The sequence below is a fragment of the Scyliorhinus torazame genome, chromosome 14, assembly GCF_047496885.1.
Source record: "Scyliorhinus torazame isolate Kashiwa2021f chromosome 14, sScyTor2.1, whole genome shotgun sequence".
Classification (NCBI taxonomy): Eukaryota; Metazoa; Chordata; class Chondrichthyes; order Carcharhiniformes; family Scyliorhinidae; genus Scyliorhinus; species Scyliorhinus torazame.
Genome location: NC_092720.1, coordinates 206,714,132 through 206,732,788, shown reverse-complemented (window position 1 = coordinate 206,732,788; position 18,657 = coordinate 206,714,132). Strand labels below are relative to the sequence as shown.

General features: G+C 52.7%; 1 protein-coding gene across 2 annotated transcripts in view; it reads left to right on the top strand.

The window, feature by feature from the left end:
- Positions 1 to 11,950: 11,950 nt before the first annotated feature.
- LOC140390386 (N(G),N(G)-dimethylarginine dimethylaminohydrolase 1-like) overlaps positions 11,951 to 18,657 on the top strand; it is a 103,580-nt gene continuing 96,873 nt past the window's right edge. Inside the window, exon 1 of one of the 2 annotated variants that reach the window (XM_072475510.1) lies at positions 11,951 to 12,013. In XM_072475510.1, coding sequence (XP_072331611.1) covers positions 11,966 to 12,013 — 48 coding nt within the window. In that variant the 5' untranslated portion in view covers positions 11,951 to 11,965. Of the gene's footprint in view, positions 12,014 to 12,083; positions 14,207 to 18,657 lie in introns of those variants that run through there. The other variant, XM_072475509.1, reaches the window with a different exon arrangement.

The following is an 18,657-nucleotide window of genomic DNA, read 5'->3' as shown; positions in this document are numbered from 1 at the left end:
CCTCATAGCTTATGCCCTCCATACCAGGCAACATTCTGGTAAATCTCTTCTGCACCCTCTCTAAAGCCTCCACATCCTTCTGGTAGTGTGGCGACCAGAATTGAAGACTATACTCCAAGTGTGGCCTAACTAAGGTTCTATACAGCTGCAACATGACTTGCCAATTCTTATACTCAATGCCCCGGCCAATGAAGGCAAGCATGCCGTATGCCTTCTTGACTACCTTCTCCACCTGTGTAGCCCCTTTCAGTGATCTGTGGACCTGTACTCCTAGATCTCTTTGACTTTCAATACTCTTGAGGGTTCTACCATTCACTGTATATTCCCTACCTGCATTAGCCCTTCCAAAATGCATTACCTCACATTTGTCCAGGTTAAACTCCATCTGCCATCTCTCCGCCCAAGTCTCCAGACAATCTAAATCCTGCTGTATCCTCAGACAGTCCTCATCGCTATCCGCAATTCCACCAACCTTTGTGTCGTCTGCAAACTTACTAATCAGACCAGTTACATTTTCCTCCAAATCATTTATATATACTACAAAGAGCAAAGGTCCCAGCACTGATCCCTGTGGAACACCACTGGTCACAGCCCTCCAATTAGAAAAGCATCCCTCCATTGCTACCCTCTGCCTTCTATGGCCTAGCCAGTTCTGTATCCACCTTGCCAGTTCACCCCTGATCCCGTGTGACTTCACCTTTTGTACTAGTCTACCATGAGGGACCTTGTCAAAGGCCTTACTGAAGTCCATATAGACAACATCTACTGCCCTACCTGCATCAATCATCTTAGTGACCTCCTCGAAAAACTCGATCAAGTTAGTGAGACACGACCTCCCCTTCACAAAACCGTGCTGCCTCTCACTAATACGTCCATTTGCTTCCAAATGGGAGTAGATCCTGTCTCGAAGAATTCTCTCCAGTAATTTCCCTACCACTGAAGTAAGGCTCACCGGCCTGTAGTTCCCGGGATTATCCCTGCCACCCTTCTTAAACAGAGGAACAACATTGGCTATTCTCCAGTCCTCCGGGACATCCCCTGAAGACAGCGAGGATCCAAAGATTTCTGTCAAGGCCTCAGCAATTTCCTCTCCAGCCTCCTTCAGTATTCTGGGGTAGATCCCATCCGGCCCTGGGGACTTATCTACCTTAATATTTTTTAAGACACCCAACACCTCATCTTTTTGGATCACAATGTGACCCAGGCTATCTACACCCCCTTCTCCAGACTCAACATCTACCAATTCCTTCTCTTTGGTGAATACTGATGCAAAGTATTCATTTAGTACCTCGCCCATTTCCTCTGGCTCCACACATAGATTCCCTTGCCTATCCTTCAGTGGGCCAACCCTTTCCCTGGCTACCCTCTTGCTTTTTATGTAAGTGTAAAAAGCCTTGGGATTTTCCTTAACCCTATTTGCCAATGACTTTTCATGACCCCTTCTAGCCCTCCTGACTCCCTGCTTAAGTTCCTTCCTACTTTCCTTATATGCCACACAGGCTTCGTCTGTTCCCAGCCTTTTAGCCCTGACAAATGCCTCCTTTTTCTTTTTGACGAGGCCTACAATATCATTCGTCATCCAAGGTTCCCGAAAATTGCCGTATTTGTCTTTCTTCCTCACAGGAACATGCCTGTCCTGTATTCCTATCAACTGACATTTGAAAGCCTCCCACATGTCAGATGTTGATTTGCCCTCAAACATCCGCCCCCAATCTATGCTCTTCAGTTCCCGCCTAATATTGTTATAATTAGCCTTCCCCCAATTTAGCACATTCATCCTCGGACCACTCTTATCCTTGTCCACCAGTACTTTAAAACTTACTGAATTGTGGTCACTGTTACCGAAATGCTCCCCTACTGAAACATCTACCACCTGGCCGGGCTCATTCCCCAATACCAGGTCCAGTACCGCCTCTTCCCTAGTTGGACTGTTTACATATTGTTTTAAGAAGCCCTCCTGGATGCTCCTTACAAACTCTGCCCCGTCTAAGCCCCTGGCACTAAGTGAGTCCCAGTCAATATTGGGGAAGTTGAAGTCTCCCATCACCACAACCCTGTTGTTTTTACTCTTTTCCAAAATCTGTCTACCTATCTGCTCCTCTATCTCCCGCTGGCTGTTGGGAGGCCTGTAGTATACCCCCAACATTGTGACTGCACCCTTCTTATTCCTGATCTCTACCCATATAGCCTCACTGCCCTCTGAGGTGTCCTCTCGCTGTATAGCTGTGATACTCTCCTGAACAAGTAGCGCAACTCCGCCTCCCCTTTTACATCCCCCTCTATCCCGCCTGAAACATCTAAGTCCTGGAACGTTTAGCTGCCAATCCTGCCCTTCCCTCAACCAGGTCTCTGTAATGGCAACAACATCATAGTTCCAAGTACTAATCCAAGCTCTAAGTTCATCTGCCTTACCCGTAATGCTCCTTGCATTAAAACATATGCACTTCAGGCCACCAGACCCGCTGTGTTCAGCAACTTCTCCCCGTCTGCTCTGCCTCAGAGCCACACTGTCCATATTCCCTAGTTCTCCCTCAACGCTCTCACCTTCTGACCTATTGCTCCCGTGCCCACCCCCCTGCCATACTAGTTTAAACCCTCCCGTGTGACACTAGCAAATCTCGCGGTAGGGCGTCTGGAGGCTCGTTGAGTTTGCCGGGGCGATACATAATCTCCTGATTGTTGGTGGAGAGCTCGATTCTCCACCTCAAGATTTTATCGTTCTTGATCTTGCCCCGCTGTGTGTTGTTGAACATGAAGGCTACCGACCGTAGGTCAGTGAGGAGAGTGAATCTCCTGCTGGCCAGGTAAGCCTCCAATGTCGCATAGCTTCAACGATAGCTTGGGCCTCCTTTTCGACGGATGAGTGCCGAATTTCTGAGGCATGAAGGGTGCGGGAAAAGAATGCCACGGGACTGCCTGTCTGATTGAGGGTGGCGGCAAGGGCGATGTCCGATGCGTCGCTTTCTACTTGGAAAGGCAGTGTCTCATCTACAGTCTTGGCAATATCAGCTCTGATCCGGTCAAAGGCCTGTTGGGCCTCGGCCATCAGGGGAAACTCGGTGGACTGTATGAGTGGGCGGGCCTTGTCCGCATAGTTTGGGACCACTGAGCGTAGTACGAAAAGAACCCCAGGCAGCGTTTGAGGGCCTTGGGGCAGTGGGGGAGGGGGAGCTCCATGAGGGGGCGCATGCGGTCGCGATCAGGCCCCAGAACTCAGTTCTGGACCACATAGCCAAGGATGGCTAAGCGGTTCGTGCGGAACACGCACTTCTCCTTGTTGTAAGTGAGGTTTAGGAGAGTAGCGGTGTGGAGAAATTTGGCAAGGTTGGCGTCGTGGTCCTGCTGATCATGGCCGCAGATGGTGACGGTCTAGGTACGGAAAGGTTGCCCGCAAACCGTACCGGTCGACCATTCGGTCCATCTCCCTTTGGAAGACCGAGACCCCGTTTGTGACGCCGAAGGGGATCCTAAGGAAGTGGCATAGGCGGCCGTCTGCCTCGAAGGCGGTGTATGGACTGTCCGATTTACGGATGGGGAGCTGGTGGTAGGTGGATTTCAGGTCCACCGTTGAGAAGACCCGGTACTGTGCAATCTGGTTAACCATGTCAGATATGCGTGGGAGGGGGTACTCATCGAGCTGCATGTACCGGTTGATGGTCTGGCAGTCCCCCATTTTAACCACTACCACTTGAGCTCTCCAGGGGCTGTTGCTGGCCTCGATGATGCCTTCCAGAAGCAGCCGCTGGACTTCGGAACTGATGAAGGTCTTGTCCTGGGTGAGGTACCGTCTGCTCCTGGTGGCGACTGGTTTGCAATCTGGAGTTAGATTGGCAAAGAGGGACGGTGAGTCGACCTTTAGGGTCGCGAGGCCGCACACAGTAAAAGGTGGTAAGGGCCCGCCGAATTTCAGAGTTAGGCTCTGGAGGTTGCACTGGAAGTCCAGGCCGAGGATTAGTGCAGCGTAGAGGTTAGGGAGGACGTAGATGCGGAAGCCGCTGAATTCTACGCCCTGGACCATGAGCGTGACCTTACAATACCCCCGGATCGCTACGCAATGGAATCCGGAGGCCAGGGAGATTTTTTGGTTGGCGGGGTGTATCATGAGGGAGCACCTTACCATATCTGGGTGTATGAAGTTTTCGGTGCTCCCGGAGTCCAGCAGGCAGGAGGTTTCATGTCCGCCGACTTTCACGCTGGTGGATGCGTTGGTCAGGTTATGCGGATGAGACTGGAAGATTGACATGGAGGCGAGTCTTGGTTGGTCATCGGATAATGGGGCGGCTGGAACGCTGGTGGTGCCCATGTGCTGAGGGGTAGACAAGATGGCGGCGTCCGAAGATCTTGAGGGTTACAAAATAGCGACGCCCATGGAATGCACGTTGCGGGGGTGGAACAAGTTGGCGGCGCCCATGGAACGCACGTGTTGCGCGGAGGGGAAGATGGCAGCTCCCACTGGCCGCACGTGGTCTGAGGGGGGGGGGGGCAGATGGCAGCGCCCATTGTACGTGACCGAGGGGGGTGGGGGCGATAGTGGCTACTGAGCGGGCCTGGCACACCGCGGTGAAGTGGCCCTTCTTCTCGCAGGCTTACAAAGGGCAACGCAGGCCAGGCAGCGTTGGCGGGGGTGCTTCTGTTGGACGCAAAAATAGCATCGGGGGCCCCCGGGGTTCGCTGGCTGGTGCGCAGCGCAGGTGTATTGGGTGGGCAGCGCCCCCGCTGGGGCGGCTGTCTGTGGGGTCCACGAAGCGTAGGAGGGGTGGGCCGAGCGGCTGGGGGTGTAAGACTGGACGTTGCGCAGGGCGACCGTCATGGAGAGCACTAGCGTTTTAGTCTCTGCGAGGTCGCACGTGGCCCCTTCTAGGAGTCGCTGGCATATGAGATCTGACCCAATTCCAGTCACAAAAACGTCCCGCATTAGGAGGTCTGAGTGTTCCGTGGCCGTAAGGGCCTGGCAGTCACAGTCCCGGACTAGTGGGATTAGGGCCCGCCAGAAGTCTTTGATGGACTCACCAGGGAGTTGAGAGCGAGTAGTGAGTGTGTGCCTGGCGAAGAGCGTGTTCGTTTTCTGTGCGTAGTTGTCCTTGAGTAGAGTCCTGGCTTCGGCGTAGTTCGACACGTCCTGGATTAATGGAAAGACTTTGGAGCTCAACCTGGAATATAAAATCTGAATCTTCTGAGCCTCCAGAACAGGGGTTGGTGCCACGTTGATATACGCTTCGAAGCAAGCTAGCCAGTGCTGGAAGTCCTTTCTGGCATCGCTTGAGTGCAGATCCAGCTGCAGGTGATCCGGTTTGATATGGAGGTCCATCCTTAGAAACTGATAGCAAAGACGATGGTTGAATCCAACTGAGGCTTCATTGCTATCAGATGTGTGGCCTCCCACAGCAGCTGGTGAAATGGCTGCTGGCTGGAGGACACGCATATTTATACCCCACCTCCTGGGTGGAGCCAGCAGGCAGGGACTACCGGCGAACCTGGAGTACAGGTCCTACCGTACATCACCTAATACAGGTATAACAGTGGTTTACCACATCCCTTAGTGTCCAAAAAGGTTAGGTGGGGTTACTGGGTTACGAGGATAGGGTGGAGGCATAGGTTTAAGTAGAATGCCCTTTCCACGGGCTGGTGCAGACTCAATGGGCCTAATGACCTCCTTCTGCATTGCAAATTCTATGATTCTGTGAAAAAACACTGGCAAATGCATAAGCAGTGAATCTGCTTCTCAGACTGTTTCAGAGAACACGGGCGCGATTCTCCGACACCCCACCGGGGAGCTGGTGTGAATCCCGCCCCCACCGTGTCCCGAATTCGCCATCACCAGAGATTCGGCGGGGGCGGGAATCGCGGCGCGTCGGTCGGCGGGAATCGCGGCGGTCGGCAGGCCCACCCCCCGGCGATTCTCCGGCCCGCAATGGGCCAAAGTCCCGCCGCTGTCAACCCTCTCCAGCCGGCGTGGATTAAATCACCTACCTTACCGGTGGGAGCAGGCGGCGCGGGCGGGCTCCGGGGTCCTGGGGGGGTCCTAGCCCCTCAAGGTGAGGGCTTGGCCCCTAAAGGTTCGGAGAATTCCGCACCTTTGGGGCAGCCCGACGCCGGAGTGATCCGCGCCATTTTTGGCGCGGGTAGCGGACATCACGCCAGTTTGCGGAGAATCCCGCTCCACATTCCCAACCACAGTATTACACTCTGGAAAAATTGCTTCCTCATCCCTCTCCTGATTTTGTGCCCAAGCCCCTGCAAGTGGAAACAGTTTCTCCCTTGTATCTATCAATCAACACCGTTCAGAATTTTCAATACCTCCTTGAAATATCCCCTTGACCTTCTCTGCCCCAACGAGATCAGTCTCAGCTATTCCAGTCAATCCACTCACACAGACACTCCTAATCTGCTCTTCTCCCTGACAGAGACTAAATGCAGTCTGGTGATCGCTTTGCAGAACACCACAAGCAGGACACAGACCTTCCTGCCGCTTGCCATTTCAACTCACCGTCCTGCTCTCATGTCCACATGTCCGTCCTTGGCCTGCTGCGATATTCCAGTGAAGGACAATGCAAACAGGAGGACCTTATCTTCTGAATAGGGATGTTCCGGTCTTCCGGACTTTTAAAAAAATATTAATTTAGAGTACCCAATTATGTTTTTTCCAATTAAGGGGCAATTAAGCATGGCCAATCCACCTACCCTGCACATCTTTTGGGTTGTGGGGGTGAAACCCACACAGACACAGGGAGAACGTGCAAACTCCACACGGACAGTGCCAGGGCCAGGATTCGAACCCGGGTCCTCAGCACCGTAGGCAGCAGTGCTAACTACTGTGCCGCCATGCTGCCCTCCAGCCTCACTTACAGACAGTAGATTGGTCCGTATTTAAGAACTCAGCGACTAACTTAAATGACTATGCCACCAGTGTCACAGACTTCATCAGCAAATGTGTGGATGACTGCGTGCCAAAGAAAGCAGTACGTACGTTCCCCAACCAGAAACCATGGCTCAATCGCGAGATTGACTCTCTACTGAAGGACAGGTCTGAGGCGTTCAAATCAGACGACACTGACCTATACAAAAAATCCAGGTATGACCTCCGTAAAGCCATCCGAGATGCCAAGAGAGAATATCAAACTAAGCTGGAGTCGCAGACAGACTCTATGCGGTTGTGGCAAGAACAAAACAACATAACGGGCTACAAAGCGAAGCTGAGCAGTATCTCCGGCAGCAGCGCACCCCTCCCCGATGAACTCAATGCATTCTATGCTCGGTTCGAGCAGGTAACCAATAATCCGCTGTCGAGTGCCCAGCAGCCCATAACTCACTAATACCCACCATCACAGCTTCCAAAGTCAGATCGGCCTTCCTAAAAGTGAATCCTCGGAAGCTGATGGGCCTGGACAGGATCCCTGGTCGTGCACTCAGAGCCTGCACGGAGCAGCTGGCAGAGGTGTTCGTGGACATCTTTAACCTGTCCCTACTCCACTCCAAGGTCCCCACCTGCTTCAAGAAGACCACCATCACACCGGTGCCAAAGAAGAATCAGGGAACTTACCGCAATGACTACCGTCCGGTGGCCCTGACTTCAGTCATAATGAAGTGCTTCGAGAGGTTGGTCATGATGCACATCACCTCCAAACTCCCAGAACGCCTTGATCCACTGCAATTCGCAAACCGCTGCAACCGGTCCACAGCAGACGCCATTTCCCTGGCCCTACACTCATCCCCAGAGCATCTCGACAACAAGGACTCCTACATCAGACTCCTATTTATTGACTACAGCTCCGCCTTCAACACCATAATCCCAGCCAAGCTCATATCAAAGCTCCAAAACCTAGGACTTGGCTCCCCACTCTGCAACTGGATCCTCGATTTTCTAACCCACAGACCACAATCAGTAAGAATAAACACCAATACCTCCTCCACAATAGTCCTCAATACCGGTGCCCTGCAAGGCTGCGCACTTAGCCCCCTACTCTACTCCCTGTACACACACGACTGCGTGGCAAAACTTGGTTCCAACTCCATCTACAGGTTTGCTGACGATGTGACCATAGTGGGCCGGATCTCGAATAACGACGAGTCAGAATACAGGAGGGAGATAGAGAACCTAGTGGGGTGGTGCAGCGACAACAATCTCTCCCTCAATGCCAGCAAAACTAAAGAGCTGGTCATTGACTTCAGGAAGCAAAGTACTGTACACACCCCTGTCAGCATCAACGGGGCCGAGGTGGAGATGGTTAGCAGTTTCAAATTCCGAGGGGTGCACATCTCCAAAAATCTGTCCTGGTCCACCCACGTCGACGCTACCACCAAGAAAGCACAACAGCGCCTATACTTCCTCAGGAAACTAAGGAAATTCGGCATGTCCACATTAACCCTTACCAACTTTTACAGATGCACCATAGAAAGCATCCTATCGGGCTGCATCACAGCCTGGTATGGCAACTGCTCAGCCCAGGACCTCAAGAAACTTCAAAGAGTCATGATCACTGCCCAGTCCATCACACGAACCTGCCTCCCATCCATTGACTCCATCTACACCTCCCGCTACCCGGGGAAAGCGGGCAGTATAATCAAAGACCCCTCCCACCCGGCTTACTCACTCATCCAACTTCTTCCATCGGGCAGGAGATACAGAAGTCTGAGAACACGCACAAACAGATTCAAAAACAGCTTCTTCCCCACTGTTACCAGACTCCTAAATGACCCTCTTATGGACTGACCTCATTAACACTACACCTTGTATGCTTCATCCGATGCCGGTGCTTATGTAGTTACATTGTACACCTTGTGTTGCCCTATTATGTATTTTCTTTTATTCCCTTTTCTTCCCATGTGCTTAATGATCTGTTGAGCTGCTCGCAGGAAAATACTTTTCGCTGTACCTCGGTACACGTGACAATAAACAAAATCCAATCCAATCCAGCCTTCCGGACGTAACATTGAGTTCAATAACTTCAGACTGTGAACTCCCTTCTCCTCCTTCACCCCATTTTTATTTCTATCAATTTTTTTGCATTTCTTCCATCGATCCATTTTTCCCTCACCATTGCATCCCCTGCCCCATCCCCACCCCACTAGTGTTCCCTCTTCCAGGTTGTCCTTTGACACATTGCTCACATCTGTTCTGCCATTAACATATTCTAATCTCTTAATGTGCCACGATTAGCGCCCTTCTTAGTCATTATCACCATCATTTACATTTCCTTTCGCCTTTCCGTCCACAACATCTTTGTCCACTTCCCGCTGGCCACCTATCCAGCCCACAAGTGATGCTGCTGCTGGGATCCAGGTGACAGAATGCCGAGGGAACTGGGAAGGACGTTCCTGCTCCTGTCCCTGGGAGCAGCAGGTACGATGCGGTCAGGTGCGTTGGAACGGACACCTGGTAAGGGACCCCTATTATTTTTTAATCCATCAACAAAAGAAGATGGAGACAGGGCTCCTGCCTGGATCTTGTCTTTATTCTGGTATAGCCAGGCCACCACAGTCAGAGAGTCGTCAAGTCATTACATTGCAGGGGGAAGAAATTCAGTCCATTGAGTCTATGCCAGCTCTCTGTACAGCAATCCAGCCATTCCAAACCCCCATTCTATCCCTCATGCCTCTCTAAAGGTTTATCCAATTCCATTTTGAAACCCCTTCTTCAGCCACCCTTGTAGATAATGAGTTCCAGATCATTGCCACTCACCGTGTAAACAGGTTCTTCCCCATGTCCCTCCACATTCCAATTAATGGCATCATTATCCGCAGCCAGGACAATATACTTTTCATGCATTATCATGGGTGCAGGTGGTACCATCTGCAAGATGCACTGCATGGGGAGGTGGTGGTGCAGTGGTACTATTCCTGGACTAGTAGTTCCGAGACCCAGGGTAAATCTCTGGGGACCTGGGTTTGAATCCCACCATATGAGATGGCGGAATTTGAATTAAAAGTCATGACCATAAAACAATTGTCTTTGTTGTAAAAACCCATCTGATTCCACTAATGTCCTTTAGGGAAGGAAATCTGTCGTCCTTACCTGGTCTGGCCTCCATGTGACTCCAGACCCACAGAAATGTGGTTGACTCTTACTGGCCTCTGAAATTACTCAGTGTCAATTCAACAGGCAATTAGGGATGAGCGAGGGCGACACGATGCGCAGTGGTTAGCACTGCTGCCTCACGGTGACGAGGATACGGGTTCGATCTCGGCCCCGGGTCACTGTGTGTGTGGAGTTTGCACATTTTCCCTGTGCATAATGGGGATCAACCATACCAGCCTGTTCGCCATATCCCGCTGTGCTAGAGGCAATGACTGCCATCCTCTTCATACACTTCACTCTGCTGTGTCCCACCAGTCTGAATAGCTCACACCCATTGCGAGAGTGAATGATGGCTCTGTCTTCCCGATACACCTCACTCTGCAATATCCCACCATGGTGAGTAGCTCACACCCACTGTGCTGGAGCCAACGACCCCCATCCTCCTCATACACCTCAATGTGCTGAATCCCACCGGTCTGAATAGCTCACACCCACTGTGCTGGAGTCAATGATAGCTCTGTCCTCCCGATACTCTGAAATGTCGAACTGTCTCACCCCTGTTTCATTCCACTTCACTCTGTTGTGTCCCTCTCTCTCATTTATTAGTGTCCCTCCCCACCCCAGTGTTCCTACACCTCACTCCACAATCACCCTCCACCACACCTCAGTGTCCCTCCCCTCACTCCAGTGATCCCTCTCTCACTCTGTTGCTCTGCCTCACTCCAATGTCTCTCTGCTGCATTCCACTGTCCCACTGCATCACTCCTTTGCGCATCCATCTTATTCTACAGCATCCCTCTGCTTCAATCTGCAGTATTCCTTCACCTCATGCCTCACTGTCCCTCCTCCTCACTGTCCCTCCTCACTCCTCACCGTCACCTCCTCCTCACTGTCCCTCCTCCTCACTGTCCCTCCGCCTCACTGTCCCTCCTCCTCACTCCTCATTGTCCCTCCGCCTCACTGTCCCTCCTCCTCACTCCTCATTGTCCCTCTGCCTCACTCCTCACTGTCCCTCCACCTCACTCCTCATTGTACCTCTCTGTCTTCCTCTTCACTGTCCCTCATCCCTCACTGCCCCTACACCTGTGCTCTCTGCCTCACTGCCCTAAAGTCACCTACCCCCACTCCACATTTCTCATTCGTCAGATGCCTGTCTGGCAGCTTGCTGTGCACAGATCTTGCTGCCACCTTTCATCCAGTCCAAAGTACAAAGAGAAAGAGGCGAGTTTGTTCTCAATAAAGCAATTTAGGGGGGTGATGGCTTCCGAGTGAGAATAATCCACAAGGCAGGGCATGGAATTTAAATTAAATTAATAAAATCTGGAATATATAACAATAATCTCAGTAAACAGTGACCATAAAACTCACCGATTGTTGCAAAACCAGAACCAGGCCCTTTAGGGAAGGAAATCTGCCACCCTTTCCTGGCCTGGCCTACATGTGATTTTTTTTTAACATAATGATCTTTATTGTCACAAATAGGCTTACATTAACACTACAATGAAGTGACTGTGAAAAGCCCCTCGTCGGCACTTCTGGCCTGCTTGGGTGAACAGAGGGAGAATTCAGAATGTCCAAATTACCTCACAGCTCGTCTTTCGGGACTTGTGGGTGGAAACCGGAGCACCCGGAGGAAACCCGCGCAGACACGGGGAGAACGTGCAGACTCCGCGCAGACAGTGACCCAAGCCTGGAATCGAACCTGGGACCCTGGCGCTGTGAAGCCACAGTGCTAACCAATGTGCTACCCCTGATTTCAGATCCCCAGGCCATGTTTTGCTTTATTCATTCAGGGGGGTGTGGGGGTCTCTGGCTGGGCGGTGAGCTGCCTCCTAGAGGCGCTGTGGTGGAGGTGCACCCACAGAGCTGCTGGCTCTCCCTCGCAAATGGCTGGAACAAGCCATTCGGGTCAAGGGCAATTCGGGATGGGTAAATAAACCCCATGAAAGAATGAAAAGAAACCTCGATCAGAGCAGAGAGGAGCAAAGCAGTCACAAGGTGGCGTTGTCGGGTTTCATTTTCCTCCCCTCCCCATTCTCGGTCTTTTTTTTTATTGAACTGGGACTCTCTCAGCCTCTTCTCCTGTTGTAACTATTCCGTTTTAATACAAGAGGCGCGATCAGGCCGGGTTCAAACCTCGCTCCCGTTATCGGAGTGTTTAAAACTGATCAGCAGCCGAAAGCGGTTTTAAAACACAACAAAAGGAGAGTCCGAAAGGCGAGGAGGGGGGAGAGAGAGAGAAAGGAGAAAGGAGAAAGGGGAAAGGACAAATTGACAGCAAGAAGGAAATCACAAGCGGGAAAGAGGATTTGATGGGAAGAAAGCGATTTGAGGACAGGACAGAGGCCGCCTTGTTACCCGAGGGGAGGATTTGGCACCGTGAGTGAGTGGAGAATCGGGATCCGCCTAAACTTCAATCTTGGGTCGGGTTTGGCGTTGATTTCAACTTGCGAAAGTCGGATTTATATTTAAAACGTTTCTCCAGAATTCAATTGACGGGAGGAGTTGGGTGGGGAACAAATCTTTTACAATAATAATCAAAGGGAGCTGGTTATTGTGGAAGGGGAGCTGGTTCAAGCGGGCTGGGAGGATCCCAGGAAGAAAGAAAAGGAGTTCTGATGCCCATCTTCACGTGCCGTTCAAATCAAATCAGCCAGAAGTTCATTGGAACAAGGTGGGTCCGGGAATATAGCGAGTAGGAATAGATCGGGGTGGAGTAGATACATAGAGTTAAACGGGCAATTGAAGAGATTATGGAGAGTTCAACGGGGGTAATTGGAGATACATAGTTAAGCAAGAGCAATTGGAGATATATAGAGCCATATAGAGTTCGAAACAGGGGCAATTGGAGATATATAGTGATATAGAGTCAAACAGGGGCAATTAGAGATACATCAGTGATATAGAGTTAAACAGGGGCAATTAGAGATACATCGAGTGATATAGAGTTAAACAGGGGCAATTAGAGATACATCGAGTGATATAGAGTTAAACAGGGGCAATTAGAGATACATCGAGTGATATAGAGTTAAACAGGGGCAATTAGAGATACATCGAGTGATATAGAGTTAAACAGGGGCAATTAGAGATACATCGAGTGATATAGAGTTAAACAGGGGCAATTAGAGATACATCGAGTGATAGAGTTAAACAGGGGCAATTAGAGATACATCGAGTGATATAGAGTTAAACAGGGGCAATTAGAGATACATCGAGTGATATAGAGTTAAACAGGGGCAATTAGAGATACATCGAGTGATATAGAGTTAAACAGGGGCAATTAGAGATACATCGAGTGATATAGAGTTAAACAGGGGCAATTAGAGATACATCGAGTGATATAGAGTTAAACAGGGGCAATTAGAGATACATCGAGTGATAGAGTTAAACGGGGGCAATTGGAGATATAGTGATATAGAGTCAAACAGGGGCAATTAGAGATACATCGACTGATATAGAGTTAAGCGGGGGCAATTGAAGATACATAGCCATATAGAGTCAAACAGGGGCAATTAGAGATACATAGTGATATAGAGTTAAACAGGGGCAATTAGAGATACATAGAGCTATATAGAGTTAAACAGGGGCAATTGGAAAGATAGAGAGAGTTAAACAGGGTCAATTGACGATTGAGCGATGTAGAGAGTTAAACCGAGGCAATTGGAGAGAAATAGAGGTAAAGAGGGGGCAAATAGATAACTTAGACCCAAAGCAGAAACAAATTAATCAATTATAATCAATCGAATTCTGAGTGAAACTGATCAGTCAATTGTTGAAATTGGATTTCAAGCAGTTTGTGCTTTGCAAAAACATCACCTTCAGAGGAGTGAGGCTGGATCCCAGCTCCCGGGAAAAGGCAGATTACTTCCATCGGGAATCATGTCATCTTTTGGGAAATACACTCACGCCATCGTCAGGGGGGTCCCGGCGACAGTGGGACAGAGAGAGCGGGAGGAACATGAGAAGGAGGAAGAGGAGAAGCAAGTCTCCGCGCTGGACTCGGCCAAACTGCACCGCCAGCTTGGGGTTTACACCGGCATCCTGCGGCAGAAGCTGGGCTTACAGGTGATCGAATTGCCGGCGTCCGAGGAGCCTGGGCTGCCTCACAGCCTCTGTGTGGAGGACATTGTGGTGGTTCAGGGAGACACTGCACTTATCACCCGGCCCGGGGACCCCAGCAGGAGGAGAGAGGTGAGACCGATCGAGTTCAAGCCGGGGGGGGGAAGCTGCCGCACTTCAGCACCGTTTCTGAATGATTTCCCCGGCGCCCTGCCCTGCCCTCTGGCACCCTGCCCTTGCCCTCCGGTGTCCTGCCCTCTGGCACCCTGCCCAGTAATGCCGCCCTCGCCCCGGGGGTGCCCCTGGCCGCCCTCGCCCCGGGGGTGCCCCTGGCCGCCCTCGCCCCGGGGGTGCCCCTGGCCGCCCTCGCCCCGGGGGTGCCCCTGGCCGCCCTCGCCCCGGGGGTGCCCCTGGCCGCCCTCGCCCCGGGGGTGCCCCTGGCCGCCCTCGCCCCGGGGGTGCCCCTGGCTGCCCTCGCCCCGGGGGTGCCCCTGGCCGCCCTCGCCCCGGGGGTGCCCCTGGCCGCCCTCGCCCCGGGGGTGCCCCTGGCCGCCCTCGCCCCGGGGGTGCCCCTGGCCGCCCTCGCCCCGGGGGTGCCCCTGGCCGCCCTCGCCCCGGGGGTGCCCCTGGCCGCCCTCGCCCCGGGGGTGCCCCTGGCCGCCCTCGCCCCGGGGGTGCCCCTGGCCGCCCTCGCCCCGGGGGTGCCCCTGGCCGCCCTCGCCCCGGGGGTGCCCCTGGCCGCCCTCGCCCCGGGGGTGCCCCTGGCCGCCCTCGCCCCGGGGGTGCCCCTGGCCGCCCTCGCCCCGGGGGTGCCCCTGGCCGCCCTCGCCCCGGGGGTGCCCCTGGCCGCCCTCGCCCCGGGGGTGCCCCTGGCCGCCCTCGCCCCGGGGGTGCCCCTGGCCGCCCTCGCCCCGGGGGTGCCCCTGGCCGCCCTCGCCCCGGGGGTGCCCCTGGCCGCCCTCGCCCCGGGGGTGCCCCTGGCCGCCCTCGCCCCGGGGGTGCCCCTGGCCGCCCTCGCCCCGGGGGTGCCCCTGGCCGCCCTCGCCCCGGGGGTGCCCCTGGCCGCCCTCGCCCCGGGGGTGCCCCTGGCCGCCCTCGCCCCGGGGGTGCCCCTGGCCGCCCTCGCCCCGGGGGTGCCCCTGGCCGCCCTCGCCCCGGGGGTGCCCCTGGCCGCCCTCGCCCCGGGGGTGCCCCTGGCCGCCCTCGCCCCGGGGGTGCCCCTGGCCGCCCTCGCCCCGGGGGTGCCCCTGGCCGCCCTCGCCCCGGGGGTGCCCCTGGCCGCCCTCGCCCCGGGGGTGCCCCTGGCCGCCCTCGCCCCGGGGGTGCCCCTGGCCGCCCTCGCCCCGGGGGTGCCCCTGGCCGCCCTCGCCCCGGGGGTGCCCCTGGCCGCCCTCGCCCCGGGGGTGCCCCTGGCCGCCCTCGCCCCGGGGGTGCCCCTGGCCGCCCTCGCCCTCCTGTCCTCTTTCATTCCTCCTCTGACCTCTCATTGTCTTAGTTTTTTTACTTTACTTTCTCAGCTCTGACTCTCTGGAATTGCTACTTTCTAAGTTGTCTGGCCCTTCAAAGAGTTAAAGAGTCACTTGTTGCTATAATCTGAAGAGGCCAAGTCCGAGGCTTGTGTTACATTAAAACCTGACTTTTTCTCTACACACAGGATGAGTCACTTTCGACAGTGTTGTGATCTCATCACCTGACACTCTCATTTACGTCGAATAGTGTTGTTGGGATGTGCCAGTTTTGTCATTTCTCAAATTCCACTGTAGCCGGTGGCTTGTGATACAATTACAGTTTCATAGATTCCTCCAAGTGGATATTGTATGTGCACGTGAGCATATTCGTGTATGTGTGTGTATACCTTTGTGCATATGTAGCCGAATCAACAATGTAGGGCAACAGAACAGAGCCTAATCCCACCCTCTCCTGCCATCGACAATCTTTCTTAAAAATATAATTCGACCAGTGTAGTAATGTGGCGGGCATCTCCACGGATGTGGCTGACAGGCTCGGGACACTCTTGGTGGCTGACTGGGAGCTGCGGCACCTTAACCCTGAGCCTTCAAGTGCCGTGGCACACTGATTAACACTGCTGCCTCACCGCGCCAGGGACCTGGGTTCAATTCCGACCTTGAGTGACTGTCGGTGAGGAGTTTGTACGTTCTCCCCGTGTCTGCATGGGTTTTCTCCGGGTGCTTCCTCTCTCAGTCCAAAGATATGCAGGTTGGGTGGATTGGCCATACTAAATAGCCCCTTAAGTCATCAGTGGGGCTACAGGGGTAGGGCAGCGGATTGGGCCTAGGTAGGGTGCTCTCTCAGAGGGTCAGTGCAGACTCGGTGGACTGAATGACCACCTTCTGGTCTTCTCTGCCTCTTTCAAAGCTCTTTCCTCTTCCCCCCCCCCCCCCCAAATTAAGTCGAATGATGAGCCTTCCCCCCCCCCCCTAATTAAGTCGAATGATGAGCCTCTCCCCCCCCCCCCCCCCTAATTAAGTCGAATGATGAGCCTTCACCCTTCAGATAATTGTTTTGGGATCAAACTAGACCCTCTGCGGCTATAGTGGGCCTCCTCACCCAGTGAACTCTGCAGCACTATGTTCATTGAACGATTGTCCTTCCCCCTCCCTCAACAGGCATTGCTCTCTGCTCCCTCCCACAGATTTTGGATTCCTGCTGGGCGTGTGGGGCTATTAGCTAGAATTTTGTTTTTGGGATTTGCAAGAAAGAATGGGCCAGTGCAGATGTCTGGTGTCCTGCCAGATACACACTGGGCAGGCTTCATCGTTAATAGTTGTTAGTCTGCGGAGCTCTCCTCCCCAAAGCACAGTGGAGCTCGGGCCAGTCGATACGTGGCTGAGTTAGAATATTTTTTAAATGTTGGGAAATTTGTACGTTTTAATGTTCAAAGGCATGCTTGCACATGGGGTGCAGAACATTAGCTTGCAGGCCGAGCTAGCACTTGGGAAGACAAATGACATGGTTGGCCTTTATTGGAATACAAGACTTTATAAAAAAAATTAAAAAAAAGTCTTGCTGCAATTGTACAAGATTTTGATGAGTCCACATCTGGGATGCTATGTGCAGTTTTGGTCTCCGCACTGAAGCTTGTTATACTTGCATTAGAGGTGGCAGAGCGAACGCTCAATAAATTGGTCTGCGGGAGGAGGAGACAGTTTTGAGGATGAGTAAATTGGGCTTAAATTCTCTAGCGTTCAGAAGAATGAAAAGCAATCTCATTGAAACAGAAGATTTGAAGTGGCTCGATAGGTCAAGAGGCTGAAAGGTTGTTACACTGGTCGGGGAATCTGAAACACTGGGGTAGAGCCTTGAGATAAAGGGCAAATCACTTTGGACTGAGATGAGAAATTGATCCACTCAACGGGTTGTGAATCTTTGGAACTCTCGATCTTAGAGGGTTGTGGGTGCTCCATTGTTGAGTATGTTTAAAGTTGGGGGGTAAGCAGATTTTTGGTGTCTCGGGGGGAGGGGGGGGGGGAGAAAGGGTTATGGAGAGCGGGGGGGGGGGAGAGGGTTATGGAGAACGGCTGGGGACGTCAAGTTAAAACTGAATGCTGGAGCAGGCTTGACTGGTTTCCCCTGCTCCTATTTCTTGTGTTCTTATGCAGCAACCACACTGGGAAGTGTCAGTGGCTACAATGTGAACCGTTGATAAAGATGCAATGTAACAACTTGTCAGCTTTGATAGGATTTCCAAGGCTGCTATCTCCTTGGAAGGACAGAGGGAACCAGCACTTGGTTCACCAGCTCAAGGGCAATAAACACTGCTAATGATGGCCACTTTGCATCAATGAATGAGAAAAGAAAGCAACAAACTCTCCTTTCTTTATCCTTTTTATACCCTTCCTTAAAAGCAAACTTTTAGTCTTTTTGCACTGCCTTTTACTGGGCATCCAGTTTGGTCAGCTGTCACCTCCCAAAGCTCTCGGGATGCTGTTTTGCACAAAAAAAGGCATTTATATAAAATGCCTGTTGGGTGGCACTGGTGCAGTGGTTAGCACGGCTGCCTCATGGTGCAGAGGATCCAGGTTCGATCCTGGCCCTGAGTTACTGTCCATGTGGAGTTTGCACATTCTCCCCGTGTCTGCGTGGGTCTCACCCCCATAACACAAAGATGTGCAGAGTAGGTGGATTGGCCACACTAAATATATAATAAGTCTGTTGTGGGAGGGAGGTGTCGAAGATTAACCTACACACAAACAGTGAGAGGGTCTGTTCAGCCATTTGAATCTCCTCCATCGTTCAATTAGATCATAGCTGATCTGTATGTTAACTCTGTCCAACTGCCATGGTTCTGTCATCCTTTCTACTCTCGCCAGCAAAAGGGTGAAAGTCCAAAGTTCATACGTGTATATTATCCGGCAGGGATCGGTGGGTGATGATCAGGAGCCCTGGCTAACACCGGGAATCCAGGATTAAAGCTATGACCTTCCTGATCCTCTGACATCTGGTGGCCTTTCACAAGAGGTTTCTGAGGCTCGATCGTCGACTTTTGGCTTTGAGACAGTTAGATGCTCAGAATCTCTCTCTCTCTCTCTCTCTCTCTCTCTCTCTCTCTCTCTCTCTGAATC